At 39.8% G+C, this 13,130-nt stretch overlaps 1 protein-coding gene across 2 annotated transcripts; it reads left to right on the plus strand.

Annotated features, from left to right (window-relative positions):
* The first annotated feature begins 19 nt into the window (after window positions 1-19).
* On the plus strand, window positions 20-11,777 carry rnft2 (ring finger protein, transmembrane 2). Of its 2 annotated transcripts, XM_065948169.1 has the most exons (11): window positions 20-166; window positions 323-400; window positions 584-1,107; window positions 1,216-1,292; window positions 2,112-2,212; window positions 2,542-2,695; window positions 2,791-2,829; window positions 7,138-7,287; window positions 10,161-10,226; window positions 10,373-10,474; window positions 10,699-11,777. In XM_065948169.1, exons 2-11 carry the CDS (start codon window positions 354-356, stop codon window positions 10,831-10,833), a joined length of 1,395 nt encoding a protein of 464 aa, XP_065804241.1. In that variant the 5' UTR covers window positions 20-166; window positions 323-353; the 3' UTR covers window positions 10,834-11,777. The 2 variants fall into 2 exon arrangements, with proteins under 2 accessions (XP_065804241.1, XP_065804245.1); XM_065948173.1 differs by lacking the exon at window positions 2,791-2,829 and having other exon boundaries at window positions 25-166.
* The last annotated feature ends 1,353 nt before the right edge of the window (window positions 11,778-13,130 follow it).

The raw sequence follows: 13,130 nt of genomic DNA on the forward strand, positions 1-13,130 counted from the left end.
GGAGGACGCTGGTTGGTGGATAGGCAGCTCTCGGTGACGTCATACAGGAAGTTTTTCCCTTCCTACCTGCTGCTTACCGCGGACCGTCGGAGCATCTTTTGCAAGCAACATCAGCTGCAACCAAATAATGGCAAAGCCTGCAGGGCAATTCACAGGACGTGTTCAGGTACATTATTATAAATTGTTATCCAGCTTAACTTAAAAAAAAAAAATAATAATAAAATAAACATGAAACGCGACCAAAACGTAGCTGAAGATAAGATATACCGTAAGCTGGCCTCTGTGCCAGGCTCTCAATGCTAACGCTTATTTGCATTAGCAGGGTTGAACCATGTGGTGAGGAGCGGTATGCCATGCAGAGGAGACACAGTAGCAACACGGATGGCATGCCCTCTGACAGGTGAGAAAATAAGCTCTTAAATAAGCGTTTTTACTGCCTTCTCACAACAAATTGCCCAAAGTAGGTGGGTACCCTGCCCAAAGGAACAAAGGCAACAGCACAGTCTGTTGGATTGTTTTTCATGGGAAAGAAAGCTGCAGCTCTACTGTAAATTAAACAATCTCCCTCCTTTTCCCAACTCAGGAGCCGAAGCCAAACTTTGGGATCAGAGAGCAGTCTGGATGAGGGTGGCGTGTTCGACTGCCTGAAGCCCGACTCGCCCGCTTCACCCCAGCAGATGTTCTCAGGCCTGGTAGGTGTCCCCTCCAGCTCAGTCTCCTCTGCCCAGTTCCAGGCAGCTGGCTTAGTTCTGGGCTCTCCCCCTGAAGTTTTTATCCAGATGACTGCATCGTCCAGGGAAGAAGGTGGCCCTCATCGTACAGAGGGTGGACCTTTTCTTCCTCGACCGCCCCCACACCACCACCATCATCATCAACATCACCACCACTTCCACCACCAGCCCCTTCAGCACAGGACCTCCTCACTGCTCCAGCAGGCCACCACAGGGGCCGCCTCAGAGAGGCACAGCTCCAGGGAGGAGACCCAGGAGGACCCGTCAAACCCTGCTCCGGCCCTGTCTGAGTTAAAGGCAGTGGTAACATGGCTGCAGAGAGGCTTCCCCTTCATCCTCATTCTGCTGGCTAAAGTCTGCTTTCAGCATAAGCTAGGTATGCCAGCTTGTAGAGTCATAGTGTTCATGGTAAATATTTACACAAAAATATTACAAGCATGATGAGGCCTGGTATAGTGATTGTGTTTTAACCTCTGTTCTGCAGGGATTGCTGTGTGTGTTGGCATGGCCAGCACATTTGCCTATGCCAATTCAACATTCAGGCACCAGGTTTCGCTACGGGTAAAAAAACAAAACAAACAAAAAAAAAACCTAGACTGTATTAAATACTGTGCTCAGGTTTTGAAATAAATGACACATTTTGAACATTTCAAATGTTTGCTCAAACCCAGGCGTATGCTTATACACAGTAAGAGCCCTATATCACATCCAAGCAACTGTATTAGCCAGTTTCTCAACAGTGAATATTCCATTTCTCACTTAGAAACGACTTTTTTTTGTGTTTAGCTGATGTACTTGTGCCCATCTTTGCCCCAAAGGATGTTTAGGTCTTCAAATAAAGTGTAGATAGTTGCATTGGCAATGCAGTGCCATTCTGAGGAGATAATATCACTGACCAATAAAAGCATGGTCTAAGTTAAAGGTGTATTATTTTAATTATATTTAAAGGCCTCATTATTCATACAGTGTCCACTGTTAAATACAGGGCTATGCCGCACTTCTCCTACACCTCAGTTAAAAATGGGTGCATTTTCAGGTTGGGTTGTTGATGGGATAGAGGAATAGGAGACAGTGAACTATCTCCTACTATTGCCCTGCTCTAACCAAAAACTCCTGCCCAAGCCAATCTTGTGGTTCTGAGTTTACACTGTGATTGGTTTAATTCATACATTCTAAAAAAAACATTTTGTACCTCGCACCTACCCGTTGATTGTTTGAATAGGGCTCTAAGGCTTACGTCTTTGAGGCTTGAGTTAATTAAGACTAATAAGAATTGAGGGCAACACAATGGTATTAAGTATAATTTTGGGTACATATGTATTGTACTGTTGCTGACTTTGCTGTCTTTGTCTTAATAGTTGTTGTTTTGTTTTTTACCAGGAGGAACGTTCTGTATTTGTTGCTCTGTGGATCCTGATGTTCCTCACGGGGAATATAGTTTACATTTACTTCACTTTTAGTCAAGAGGAGCTACACAACAGGTAGTGTACAAACACGTAATTCTTGTTGTAGCCGTGTGTTTCTTTGCCTGCCATCTTTGATTTATGGTTACCTTCATGTATTTTTTTCCCCATTATTTTTGAACGTGTGTGTAAGCCCTTTCATTTTTACATTAATTTTCTTTTAGGGAGCGCTCCTGTTCTTGTTTGGTTTTGTCCTGTGAGTATTTTGTGTTCATTTCATTATTTTGTTTGTTACATTGTCCTGAAATCATTTGCATTGCTTGTGGTTCTATCATCCTGAGAGAGAGAGAGAAAGAAGCAAACCTGCCAATAATAAGTCATCCACTGTTCTTATTTCCTTCTTCTAGCCTCATGTTTGCCAAGCCCAACCTTAACAGCTTTGACTTCTTTGATCTGATCTGGGCCGTGGGCATCACTGACTTTGTCCTGAAGTACTTCACCATCGGCCTGAAATGTTTGGTTCTCTTTCTTCCCAAGATTCTCCTTGCCTTCAAATCCAGGGTAAGAGATCAACAGTAATTCCTGTGAGCCTTAATACACATAAAGAAGATGTAACCTTCAATATTTCCATTTTCAATCTCTTTCACACACATTAGACATTCATTGAATGTGTGTCGGGCTACAAAGATTGCTCAGTAAGTTCCTTTTTTAAACAACTCAATAATACCACCATTCAAAATATTAATAATAATTTCACTTATATTACTTTTATCACATTGTAACAAAGTGTTGTGTGTATATATATATATATATATATTAAACCAAATATACAAATTCCCAAGCCTTTACAAGGGAATATTAAAGAGAGATCCTAATGAAGTTTTTTTGTGAGCCACTTGGTTCAAAGATAATATCCGGTTCTAGCTCCCCGAATTGGACGATATCCAGATATCTTTTGTTTTATAGTAACATACAAATAAACACACTTTTCTGTGAGTTATTTTCTAAGCTCATAACTGAGCTTCTACAAAACCCAGAGCCCCGAACATCACTTAGTGCTCTTGTGATGTCTGTCATTTTATTGGCACTTTAATTATAACCTTTAAAACATCCAAATGAACGGGCCGCAGATGGCCTAGCGGTTAGGTTGTGCCCCATGTAAGGAGGCTGTAGTCCTTCAAGTGGGAAACCCGGGTTCAGGTCCGGCATGGGTCTTCCCCACTCTGTCTCTGATTTCATCCTCTATCCACTTTGTCCTTTCAAATGAAGGCTAAAAGCTAAAAGAATAAATCTTGAAAAAAATAACAACATCCAAATAATATCAATCATCTTAATTCATAATAAAGATTGTTGTTAATTTAATACATTTATGTTTCCAAACTACAATGATGATTGTGGCTTTTTGCACATACAGTTCCTGTCTAATCGTGCCAAAATAAAGTTTGATCTAAATAAGATTTTCTCATGTGGCTATAACTCTTCTACTTCTTGCAGCTGCTTCACAGTAACGCTATCAAAACACATAAAGATGATTTTAAACATGTTACTGAATGTGTAGACCAGGAAAATCTAATATTGGCTTACCTGAAATTGCTTTGAAACTGAGTTTAAGCTTATTGTTCTCTACCACATTCACGTGTATCCATAACGTGGCAACGACAGTGATTAGGTTGGAGGAAGTTCACTGTCAAAGTTGGGAAACTTTGTTGAAAAAAAAAAAAAAAAAGAAGCTATGCTAAACTATGATGAAATACTTCACTGGGTGAAGAAAGCGCTAAAGGGTCACAGTGTGAAACTGTTTTGTATTCATAAGGTTTTAAATGGTCCTCCTTACGTGAGCCTGTGCATTTGGGAGTCTGTGTGGAAGCTCAGTCTCGCCTGAGGCTACAGAATATGACTGCAAAAACACACACACACACACACACACACACACACACACACACACACACACACACACACACACACACACACACACAACACAGATAGAGTTTGATTTCAATACAGGTGCAGTTTTAAGCTAGTATTCCTGGTGTGTGCGTGTATGTGTGCTTGTGTGTCTAGAGAGGTGGGGGGGGGGGTTACAAAGTATTAGGATTACATTTTCCACTGATAAACAGACCTACAGGCCTGTCAGAACCACGGCGGACAGCAACTGAGCTCATTTGCCCTCGAGGGGTTTACAAGAGTGAGGTCATCCTTCCCTGGAGCTGAACCATTACCTGCAACCTCCGCTCATCCACGCAAACATACACACACAGAAACTAAACCAACATGCAGGGTTTGACAGCTTTGATGGGACACATGTTGAGTTTACACACTCTCAGATTGAATCATTGCTATCTTTCACTTGTTTCATTTAGGCCTAACAGTCATATCTATTCTGAACTCCTATGAAGTCATATCATCAGCTTGTGCACTTCGTTAAAGCCTCCAATGGCAGACACACTAATGAGCCTACATAATCAGTGCAAGTCTGCACAAGCGATAGCAGGGTCACATACAGAGGTTCAATGGCAGCATGTTTGAAGAAAGATCATAATAACTGCTTGTGCATTTGTGTGATGCCTGTCACAAGTTACCTGTGAGTATTGTCATTGTAGTTTTGCAAGCATCTGAGTCTTTTGACACCTGCAGTAGTTCCTCAATTTGGTCAAATTGATCTCTGGTGTATTCATTGTTCTGTTGATGTTGCTCTTTGTGTTTTTTTTCTTTTTTTTTTTTAACTTTGGCCTTGAACAGGGTTTAAAGGCACTGTGATTGTTAAACCTGATAATTGTTCCAAAAATATCAAAAAAGTGAAAAATGGCTCTCACATGTTTTGAGAGTTTAATGTTTTATCTTTAAATTTGCAGTTTTGTTTAACAACCATCCAAAACATATATATTATACATATACAACATATACATATATATATATATATATATATATATATATATATATATATATATTCAAAACAAACAGAGATTATGGAACAAATCATGATCATGCATACTAAACTGATCATTTGCATCACAACAGTCATGTTAATTTCTAATATTATCAGAATTGAAGGATTTGTTTTGAATATGGACCATCTCAGAACACATTTGGTCCTCAACCTCTTGCTATAGTATGTTTCTTGGCTTCTGGAAGGGCCAGTGGATATCAGGATAACTAGCTACAGATATCTGGGCCGGTCTGACTTTCAACTTTACATGCAAAAACGGAGTTGGATTATAGAAATGACATGATGTACAACTCAAATGTTATCACATTAATACATAAATATCTGTTTTAGATAGATGAACTAAAATCAACATCAATAAACTTCTTCACTTCTTTTGTTTTGCTAATTGGTCAATATCGATCAGACAATAAATGGAACCTAGATAAACAGTAGTGAAGGAGCAGGACGCATCACATTTCATATCTTAATGTTAGTTCCCCAGATAAGCAGTAGGTCAAGCACAAACAAACCTAGCAGTGAGATTTCTTTTGTAATCTTTTGTAGGAGTAACTATACATAACTTTTGTTTGTCGACAACAAAACGTCTCTTCCAACCTTTTAAAGATTGTCCAGTAAAATAGATGTGATGTGGTTTGGATCACAGCTAGTTTTGGGATAATGCAGCAGAAAACGATTTAAATGTCCAAAGTAAAACAAATGTATCCTTACAGTTACCCCCCCTCCCCCCCCAAGGAAAATAAATAAAGTTGCACTAATAACAGTCTTGCAGATTAACATGTAAAGTTATGTATGTGTGTTTCTGCTTGTGTGTGGAGTCCTTGAGTCGATAAAGAGATCAGACAAAGTAATGAAACCAAGCAGGAAACTACTCCAACAAGGCCTGCAGTAGAGCTTACTCAAAGTCGTTGGCTTCTGTCCAAACTTTAAATTTGACAGTTTTTGCGTGGGCGTGATGGGCACTGTGGGATATGAGGCTGTGGGGACAATAAGGAAGATGAATTAGCCACTAGCAGAGGTCTTCCTCCCCTACCAACCTGGATGCTCGAGGCTCTTTATCCACAGTCATCAATCTTTGTCAGCCAACATCCAGGAAGTCATTATGCAAGCTGGGATGCCATTGGGGCCATCAGGGAATCAAGTCTGCCTCCATTTTGGTCACCTCTGTTTTTAGCCATCCCCAATTCACTTTACGCTTTTTGTGACAGTGGGAACTCAGAAGTTCATTTCTTCTCTGTGATGAGAGAGGAGGGGGGGGGGGGGGGGGTTAAAAGCAGCTAGTAAGCCCCCGCAGGGCTGGGTTTAATGTGGGCACTGGGTAGCAGGTGGAAAGAGCCGCTGCCAGTTTCCCTTGCAGTGTGGGGAAATTGCCTGTACTGCTGTGAAACTGTGGAGCTCTGGATGGCAGCCATGTTTGGGCTGGAGGCATGCTGGTTTAAGCTTTTAATACCGCAATGCTCTTGACTAGATAGAAGAGTCCCCTGAAGCCGTCAAGCTCTTTCTGCTTTTTGGACAGTAAGTTATTCGATCAAAGACAGAATACAGTCTTAATTTAGAAATCTTTATTTTGTTTTGACTGGTTATGAAAAACAAATTATACTGATGCCTCTATATGACATACAAAAGAAACGGGACCAATGTGAAGAAGATGGACTTTTTTCATATAGATGCCACCGCCACCAAGTCAGTATTGTTGGGGCTTCCAAAATCAACGCATAAAGTTCCTCAAAGCTGTTTTTTTCTTAAGAGTGGTATCATTGCTTTTTGTTTTGTTGATCTTTGCAAATATGAATATTTTGGTATTTAAATTATTTTGTGGTTTTTTTTTGTGAGTCCTTAATGACCTAATGTTCAAGCACTGTTGCAGGAGCTTGGGAATGAATGATATCATTGTTGTGTTAATGACAATAACCTTCTTTTACTTAAGCTCTGAAAGTACTTAACAGGCACTTTCACAGTCAGTGTTGTAAGCATTTAAAAAAAAAAAAAAAAGTTTGATTGAAGCATCTAAACAGGTCTCCTCTGCTATTGTGGTCCTCAATTGTGTTTGTCTATCCAGGGAAAGTTCTACCTGCTGATCGAGGAGCTGAGCCAGCTGTTCAGGGCCCTGGTACCTATCCAGCTGTGGTACAAGTACATCATGGGAGAAGACCCGTCCAACAGTTACTTCCTGGGAGCCACTCTAATCATTATCTACAGCCTTTGCAAGGTAACATGTGCCAGAGTATCAAAATAACAAGCAATCTGCAAATATAGTCTACAGTGTTTCCCCTACCATTATATTAGGGGGGAAACACTGGTCTAAATCCCCCTATAGCATATAAACCCTACAATATGAAACTGTTTGATAGAAGTGGCAACATCATGATGATGTTATTGATGATTGCTCTGAAGGAATTATGAGGCCTTTAAAGTTTGTTGTGATAGTGATGCTAGGCTGAAGCTCACTGGGTCATTCAGGTGAAAATAATATCTTATTTGGGACATGAATGTTTGCAAAAAGTTTCATAGCAATATTATTATTGAGAGATTATTCATTTACATCAGATATTTTACTGTTAACATTTTGGCTCCTTGTTTGCGCTAGAGTTAACTCCATGGGTTATTTAACATTAATTAGGGCCCATCCACTGGGGAGCAGGAGCCCATGCTGAAAATATTACAGCTGTAAGATTTGTTTAAGAATTTTAGCACCTGTAGCAGCATGTGTTTAAGGACCGGCAGTATCAGCTTCCTTCTGGTTGGCCTACCACTTCTGACAAGACCATAAATGTCTCAGAAACGATTGAAGGGGCAGCCATAGTGTTTTTCTCAGCCATTTCTGGTCCCCAGACGATGAGCCCATGACTTTTCCTGTAGTACAGCCATGAAACTAACATTTATTTTGTTGTTTCGAAATGACATGAGTAATTGTTGGATGAACTGCCATGAAATTTGGTACAAAACAAATCATGTTTCCCTCTGGATGAATCCTTAAAATCTTCAGTGAGTCCCTGATTTGACTCCTGACTCCTCTAGATAACCTTAATCTAGCCAATATTGAGTTAATTTTACAGAACTAAAGTCCCTCCCATCAACCTCATTTGTTCCCTAATCGCACGGTACTAGGTGGTAGTCATGATACCTTCTGGCATGTTTGCATAGCAACATTAGCATTAGGTCAGACTCCTTTTAAAAGAAGGGTATAACTCTTTAGAATACCCATTGTTCATGGTAAACCAGCTAAGCAAAGTCTGGGCACTTTTTCTGCCACTTCAAGTAAAGCTGGTGGTATTCTACAGAAGTCAGACAGTTAGACTTTTGAACAGGAAGTTGTGGGTTGTTTAAAATAAATATGTGTAGAGACATGAGTCAGTTTTAAAGTAGTAGTTTAGTAACAACGTTAAGTGGGATGTTAAAATAGTGAAACTTGGCAGAAGTCTGAATGATGCAATGGTGAATTATGTACTCACTAGTGTTGCGTGTTACAAATATAGCCCAAGTTTCTTTTAAAACATCGGTGAGTAAGCGCATCTTACCATTGATAAAGGAACTGCTTTTAACTGGACAGTTTCCGGGGTGTGTGTGTGTGTACAGAGGTGCAGCACACTGGTGTTTTCCAAGATCAGCTCATATCAGCTGTGCGTCAATATTGAAATCAGCTGATGTGCCGGATGTGCATCAGTTGTCGATTCACGTCATGCTGCTGTGTCACAACACGGTTACAGTCTGGTGGTGGTGAGAGGAACATGCTTTCCTTTAAAGGAAATGATAACATTTGTGAATTCTACGAAATCAGGAATGTGGGACAAGTGGAAAGGATCAATCCCAGATGCTTTATTAGAAAACCATTAATGAGATCAGAGATGGTCCATTCATTAGCAATTTCTCTCTTCTATTGAGAATGTGCTATCCTGTTGCTGTTTTGGAGTTTTGAAAAACGCTATAAAGTTCTGCTTAATGATGTTGCATGTTGCATACTATTTTAATTCTACCGACTTTGTTAATTCCTTGACTTGACATTTAGTGTCCCTGTGGGTTGTGTGGTTTTAAGTCAATGTCTGCACAGCTGTGGCATTGATGTGGTTCAGTTTATTAATGTCTTTTTTAAGAGCTTTTCATCCAGGTCATCATCAGGTCATCTGTTTTGATTCATGCTAACCCTAACCCTACTATGCTGGTCACACTGCTAAATGTGCTAAACATCAGTCTTTCATACTACCACATATAAAGAATATTTTAGAACTTAAAATGCTTTCAGAGTGGTACCACACCTGAAACTATATACTGTATTATATCACCTTAAATTCTGACCATTCCTAATGAAAGAATTGTTTTTGACTTGAAATAAAACATGAGATACTTGTGCCCTAATACATAAAATAAGAGTGCAGTAGGGACCCCCTTTATGCCCTGCAGATCCATCGCCTAACCCAGGGATTCCCTAAGTAACTACTCTTTTGTCTGTATTTTATCAATAATGGGTACAAAAAAAAATGCAATTTCAAATCATTTTCAGATCTTTATTTGTATTTGGATGACATCTGGCGACACCCCATGGGGTCCTCCTGACCCCCACGTTGGGAATCACCGACCTAACCTACCACATAGTCCCTTAGTGGCGATCACTACGCAAACAGTCTGGCCCCCTTCGATAGACCCAGCGCTCCGCTTATGTGAGCTGTATTTTACCTCATGGGCATAAACAGACACCACAACCCAAACAGCACTGCAAACTTCTACAGAACCGGGCTCTGTTTATCATGCTAGCCAGGCAGGTATTAGTGACAATGTTGATACTACTACCTAGTCTACCACATGGCCTCTAATGCCCCCCACCACCCAATCGTGTTGATAGATGGGCAGCAAGAGCCAGGACATCACCAGGGTCGTCAAGTCAGATCCTCCCTTCATTGGTATTTTGTCAAGACCCCCGTGTGAGGCTTAACAGATAAACCCTGCATCCCAGAACCCCCACTCCTTGGCCTCTAGCATGGATGTATACTGCTATTGAACAAATGTTTAGAGAGAACAACATTTCAGAATACAGGAACATGATTAGACTCATAAAAACTGATGTGCTTCCTCTCCATTGTGTTGCAGTCCTTTGACATCTGTGGACGAGTATCCGCCATACGAAAGGCCTTGGTCATGCTCTGCAGCTCCCAGGTCAGATTTAGATTTAACCTTCTTTTTTCACACGTCTGAAAACACAAACAGATTTGTGCAAATTTGCATATGTGCATTGAGAATTCAGAATGAATCTCGGGAAGTAGTATATCCTTTATATGTCACTCTTTTACTGCCTCCTCCAGAGTTATGGAGTCAGAGCAGGCAGTCAGCAGTGCAGCGAAGCAGGGGATGTTTGTGCAATCTGTCAGGCTGATTTCAGAGAACCCATCGCCCTACTCTGTCAGGTAAGGATTCCTCAAATTATTTTATAAAGGGTTAATAAATCTGTGTGTATTACAAAGGAACAGATTCTAATCTAACGAGTTTCTAGACTGAAAAACAGTGTTTGCTGCCCTCTCTTGTTTCAATTTGAAGTCTGCCTAACCTTTTGATCACAACCAGCATGTGTCTCCTTTTCACACTTCCACTGTGCTTATCGGTCGATGGCGTGCATTATGTCCCTCTGCAGCATGTTTTCTGCGAGGAGTGCCTGTGTTTGTGGTTCGACCGGGAGAGAACATGCCCGCTGTGCCGCTCCACCGTCGTTGAGACCCTGAGATGCTGGAAAGACGGCACAACCTCGGCTCACTTCCAGATCTACTAAGCTTTGACAACAAATCATCAGACAAAGAAAGATGTGATGTGATTAATGCTGGTTATATGTATCTTGGATTATTTATTCCGGTTTATCTTTGTTTGGTAACTCAATAAGGTTAAGCATAATTATGCAGAGGCTTTTCAAACGATTAGAAGAGAAAAACGAATCACATTATTTTTCTCTGTGGACAAATGGAGCATTATTTAAGGTCTCATTCACAGCCTTATTATCAACATGGTATTCGTTTGAATAGGAAACATAAATCTGGACTAAAGTCAGTTTAACTATTAGATTCTTGACACACAGTCATGCCAACAGTCACATTTTGTTTACCTGTAGACTTAGCCACTGTTGTAAACTGTGATTCAACAGGAAACATTCTAAGACAAAGTTACTTAAAGTGAGTTTATGATCAAATACTGACCGCATTCACTCTCCTTGAGGTAAGTGCCGTACTTTGTATGATATTATTTATGGTATTTTCATGGTTGTGTATATAATCTTTTTTTTTTTCAATGAGTATTGAACATTTTTTTTATTTATGTATTTGAAAATGGGTTACTCTGACGTTGATCAAACAAAATATCAGGAAGTCAAAAAAATCAGTCCAAACATATTTTCAAAGTGCAAACAAGTCGTTTAGAAATGAATAATGTGATTTAAATATTGAGTGATAAAAGTAAGTTGGTGTGTAACTTCATCCATTCTGTAAACAGCACATCCTGTTATAATGTTTATTGTGAGATCCAGGCACCACAAGCAAAACCCATTTTGTAGTTTTGTATCATGACTGGTGCAGAAATTGTTAGTTTTGCCTGTGCGTACATTTGCTTATCTTCAATTATGCAAAATGTGTTAAATTTGTTTCCTATTAAGGGTATCATGAATTATTTCTTTTAGAATTATTTCATTTTGGGTTGCATACTAATAAAGAACGACTTCAAAGTGCAGTGATGTCACCTAGTGTAAATTAAAGCACTTCAGCTCACTTTATAAAAGTGTGTTTCTTTGTTAATAATTTATTTCAGAAAGTTTTTTGTTTTTTTTTTAAATTCCAAATACTAAAAGCCATTTGAAATATTTAATCAGTATAAATAGCACAAACTTTAAAAAAGACAGTTGCATTAATCCGGCTCACATTACACTGGATATATAAAACAAAGCTTATTTCCAGAAATCACAGACAGCATTAACAGCATAGCTTCCTATGCACAGGTCCTGTATCATATTTATGTTTCAAAAGCACCTTAACACTGCCCCCAACAAAGAATGCTCAAGCACAGGACAATGTGTAAACATCATCTAAACACTGTAGAAAACATCTAGAAAACATTCATCCTCCCATCATTGACATTTGTACACTATAGCTTATGTAAAAAATAAAAGTACAGTGCATTGAGAAGCTTAAAACCGGGTCTATGTAAGTGCATTTTGGATGCACTTGTAGGTCAAATCAGTTTAAACTCCTTTGCGATTGACGCACTCACATTGTGGGAGGTGAAAATTCAAAGCAGTCCTATTAGTAAGCTTTCCCCTCCACTCTACCAGGGGAGGATTACATCACCGTTTTGTAACTGGGATGACAGAATGAGAGAGTCACGCAGGGGGCAGAACGTGCAGCGGACTGACTGCAGGGCTGCTGGGGTTCAGTGTGTTAGCTCTTTACGCAACTCAGTGCATCCACATCAAGCCTGAGCTGGTCTTCGTGACACTTGAAGTTTATTCAGACGTAGAGTCCTGAACCTGAAACGTGCATTTAATCCCGATTCCTCTTCCTCATCGCTCGGCCTTTCTTTGCTGCACACCGCCTCTTGCGTCGCATCCTCCGGCTCTTCCGCATCTCCATCTCATAGTGCAAATAATATGAGCCCCTTCCTCGTGCATGGTCCTGAAGGCACCTCCTGTATAACATAAAATGTATGATCTTAATTGGTTAAGGCCCACATAAAATGAATTATAATAAATGTTAGACGAATAATGGCAACGCTGTTAAAACAAAGAAGAAGATTTTAACCTATAGGACCTATGACAACACTATTGAATGAACCGTCATATCAGGGAGATGAACTACCTTTTTCCAAACAGAAACCTGGTCAAAATTGGCGAATTAACTGGTCAAAGAAAGATACACATTAAGGGTATTTTAAGAAACTCAAAATATATGATTCATTGCGAAAATAATGATGCCTTTTAAAGATACACACTTATTCCACGTGAAAAAATAAAGGTGAATCAAGTCACTGTAACACTACTTTTACTCTCCGCCTATATTGTTTTATTTTTTATTCACAACTTGTGATAGG

The sequence above is a fragment of the Labrus bergylta genome, chromosome 2, assembly GCF_963930695.1.
Source record: "Labrus bergylta chromosome 2, fLabBer1.1, whole genome shotgun sequence".
NCBI lineage: Eukaryota > Metazoa > Chordata > Actinopteri > Labriformes > Labridae > Labrus > Labrus bergylta.

What these genes read in the sequence shown, in the direction of transcription:
- rnft2 (XM_065948169.1), top strand. Translation starts at nt 354, where the DNA reads ATGCAGAGGAGACACAGTAGCAACACGGATGGCATGCCCTCTGACAG. An exon ending in CGGGCTACAAAGATTGCTCA is followed by an intron (nt 2,830 to 7,137) that starts GTAAGTTCCTTT and finishes TTGTCTATCCAG; the next exon opens with GGAAAGTTCTACCTGCTGAT. An exon ending in TTATCTACAGCCTTTGCAAG is followed by an intron (nt 7,288 to 10,160) that starts GTAACATGTGCC and finishes ATTGTGTTGCAG; the next exon opens with TCCTTTGACATCTGTGGACG.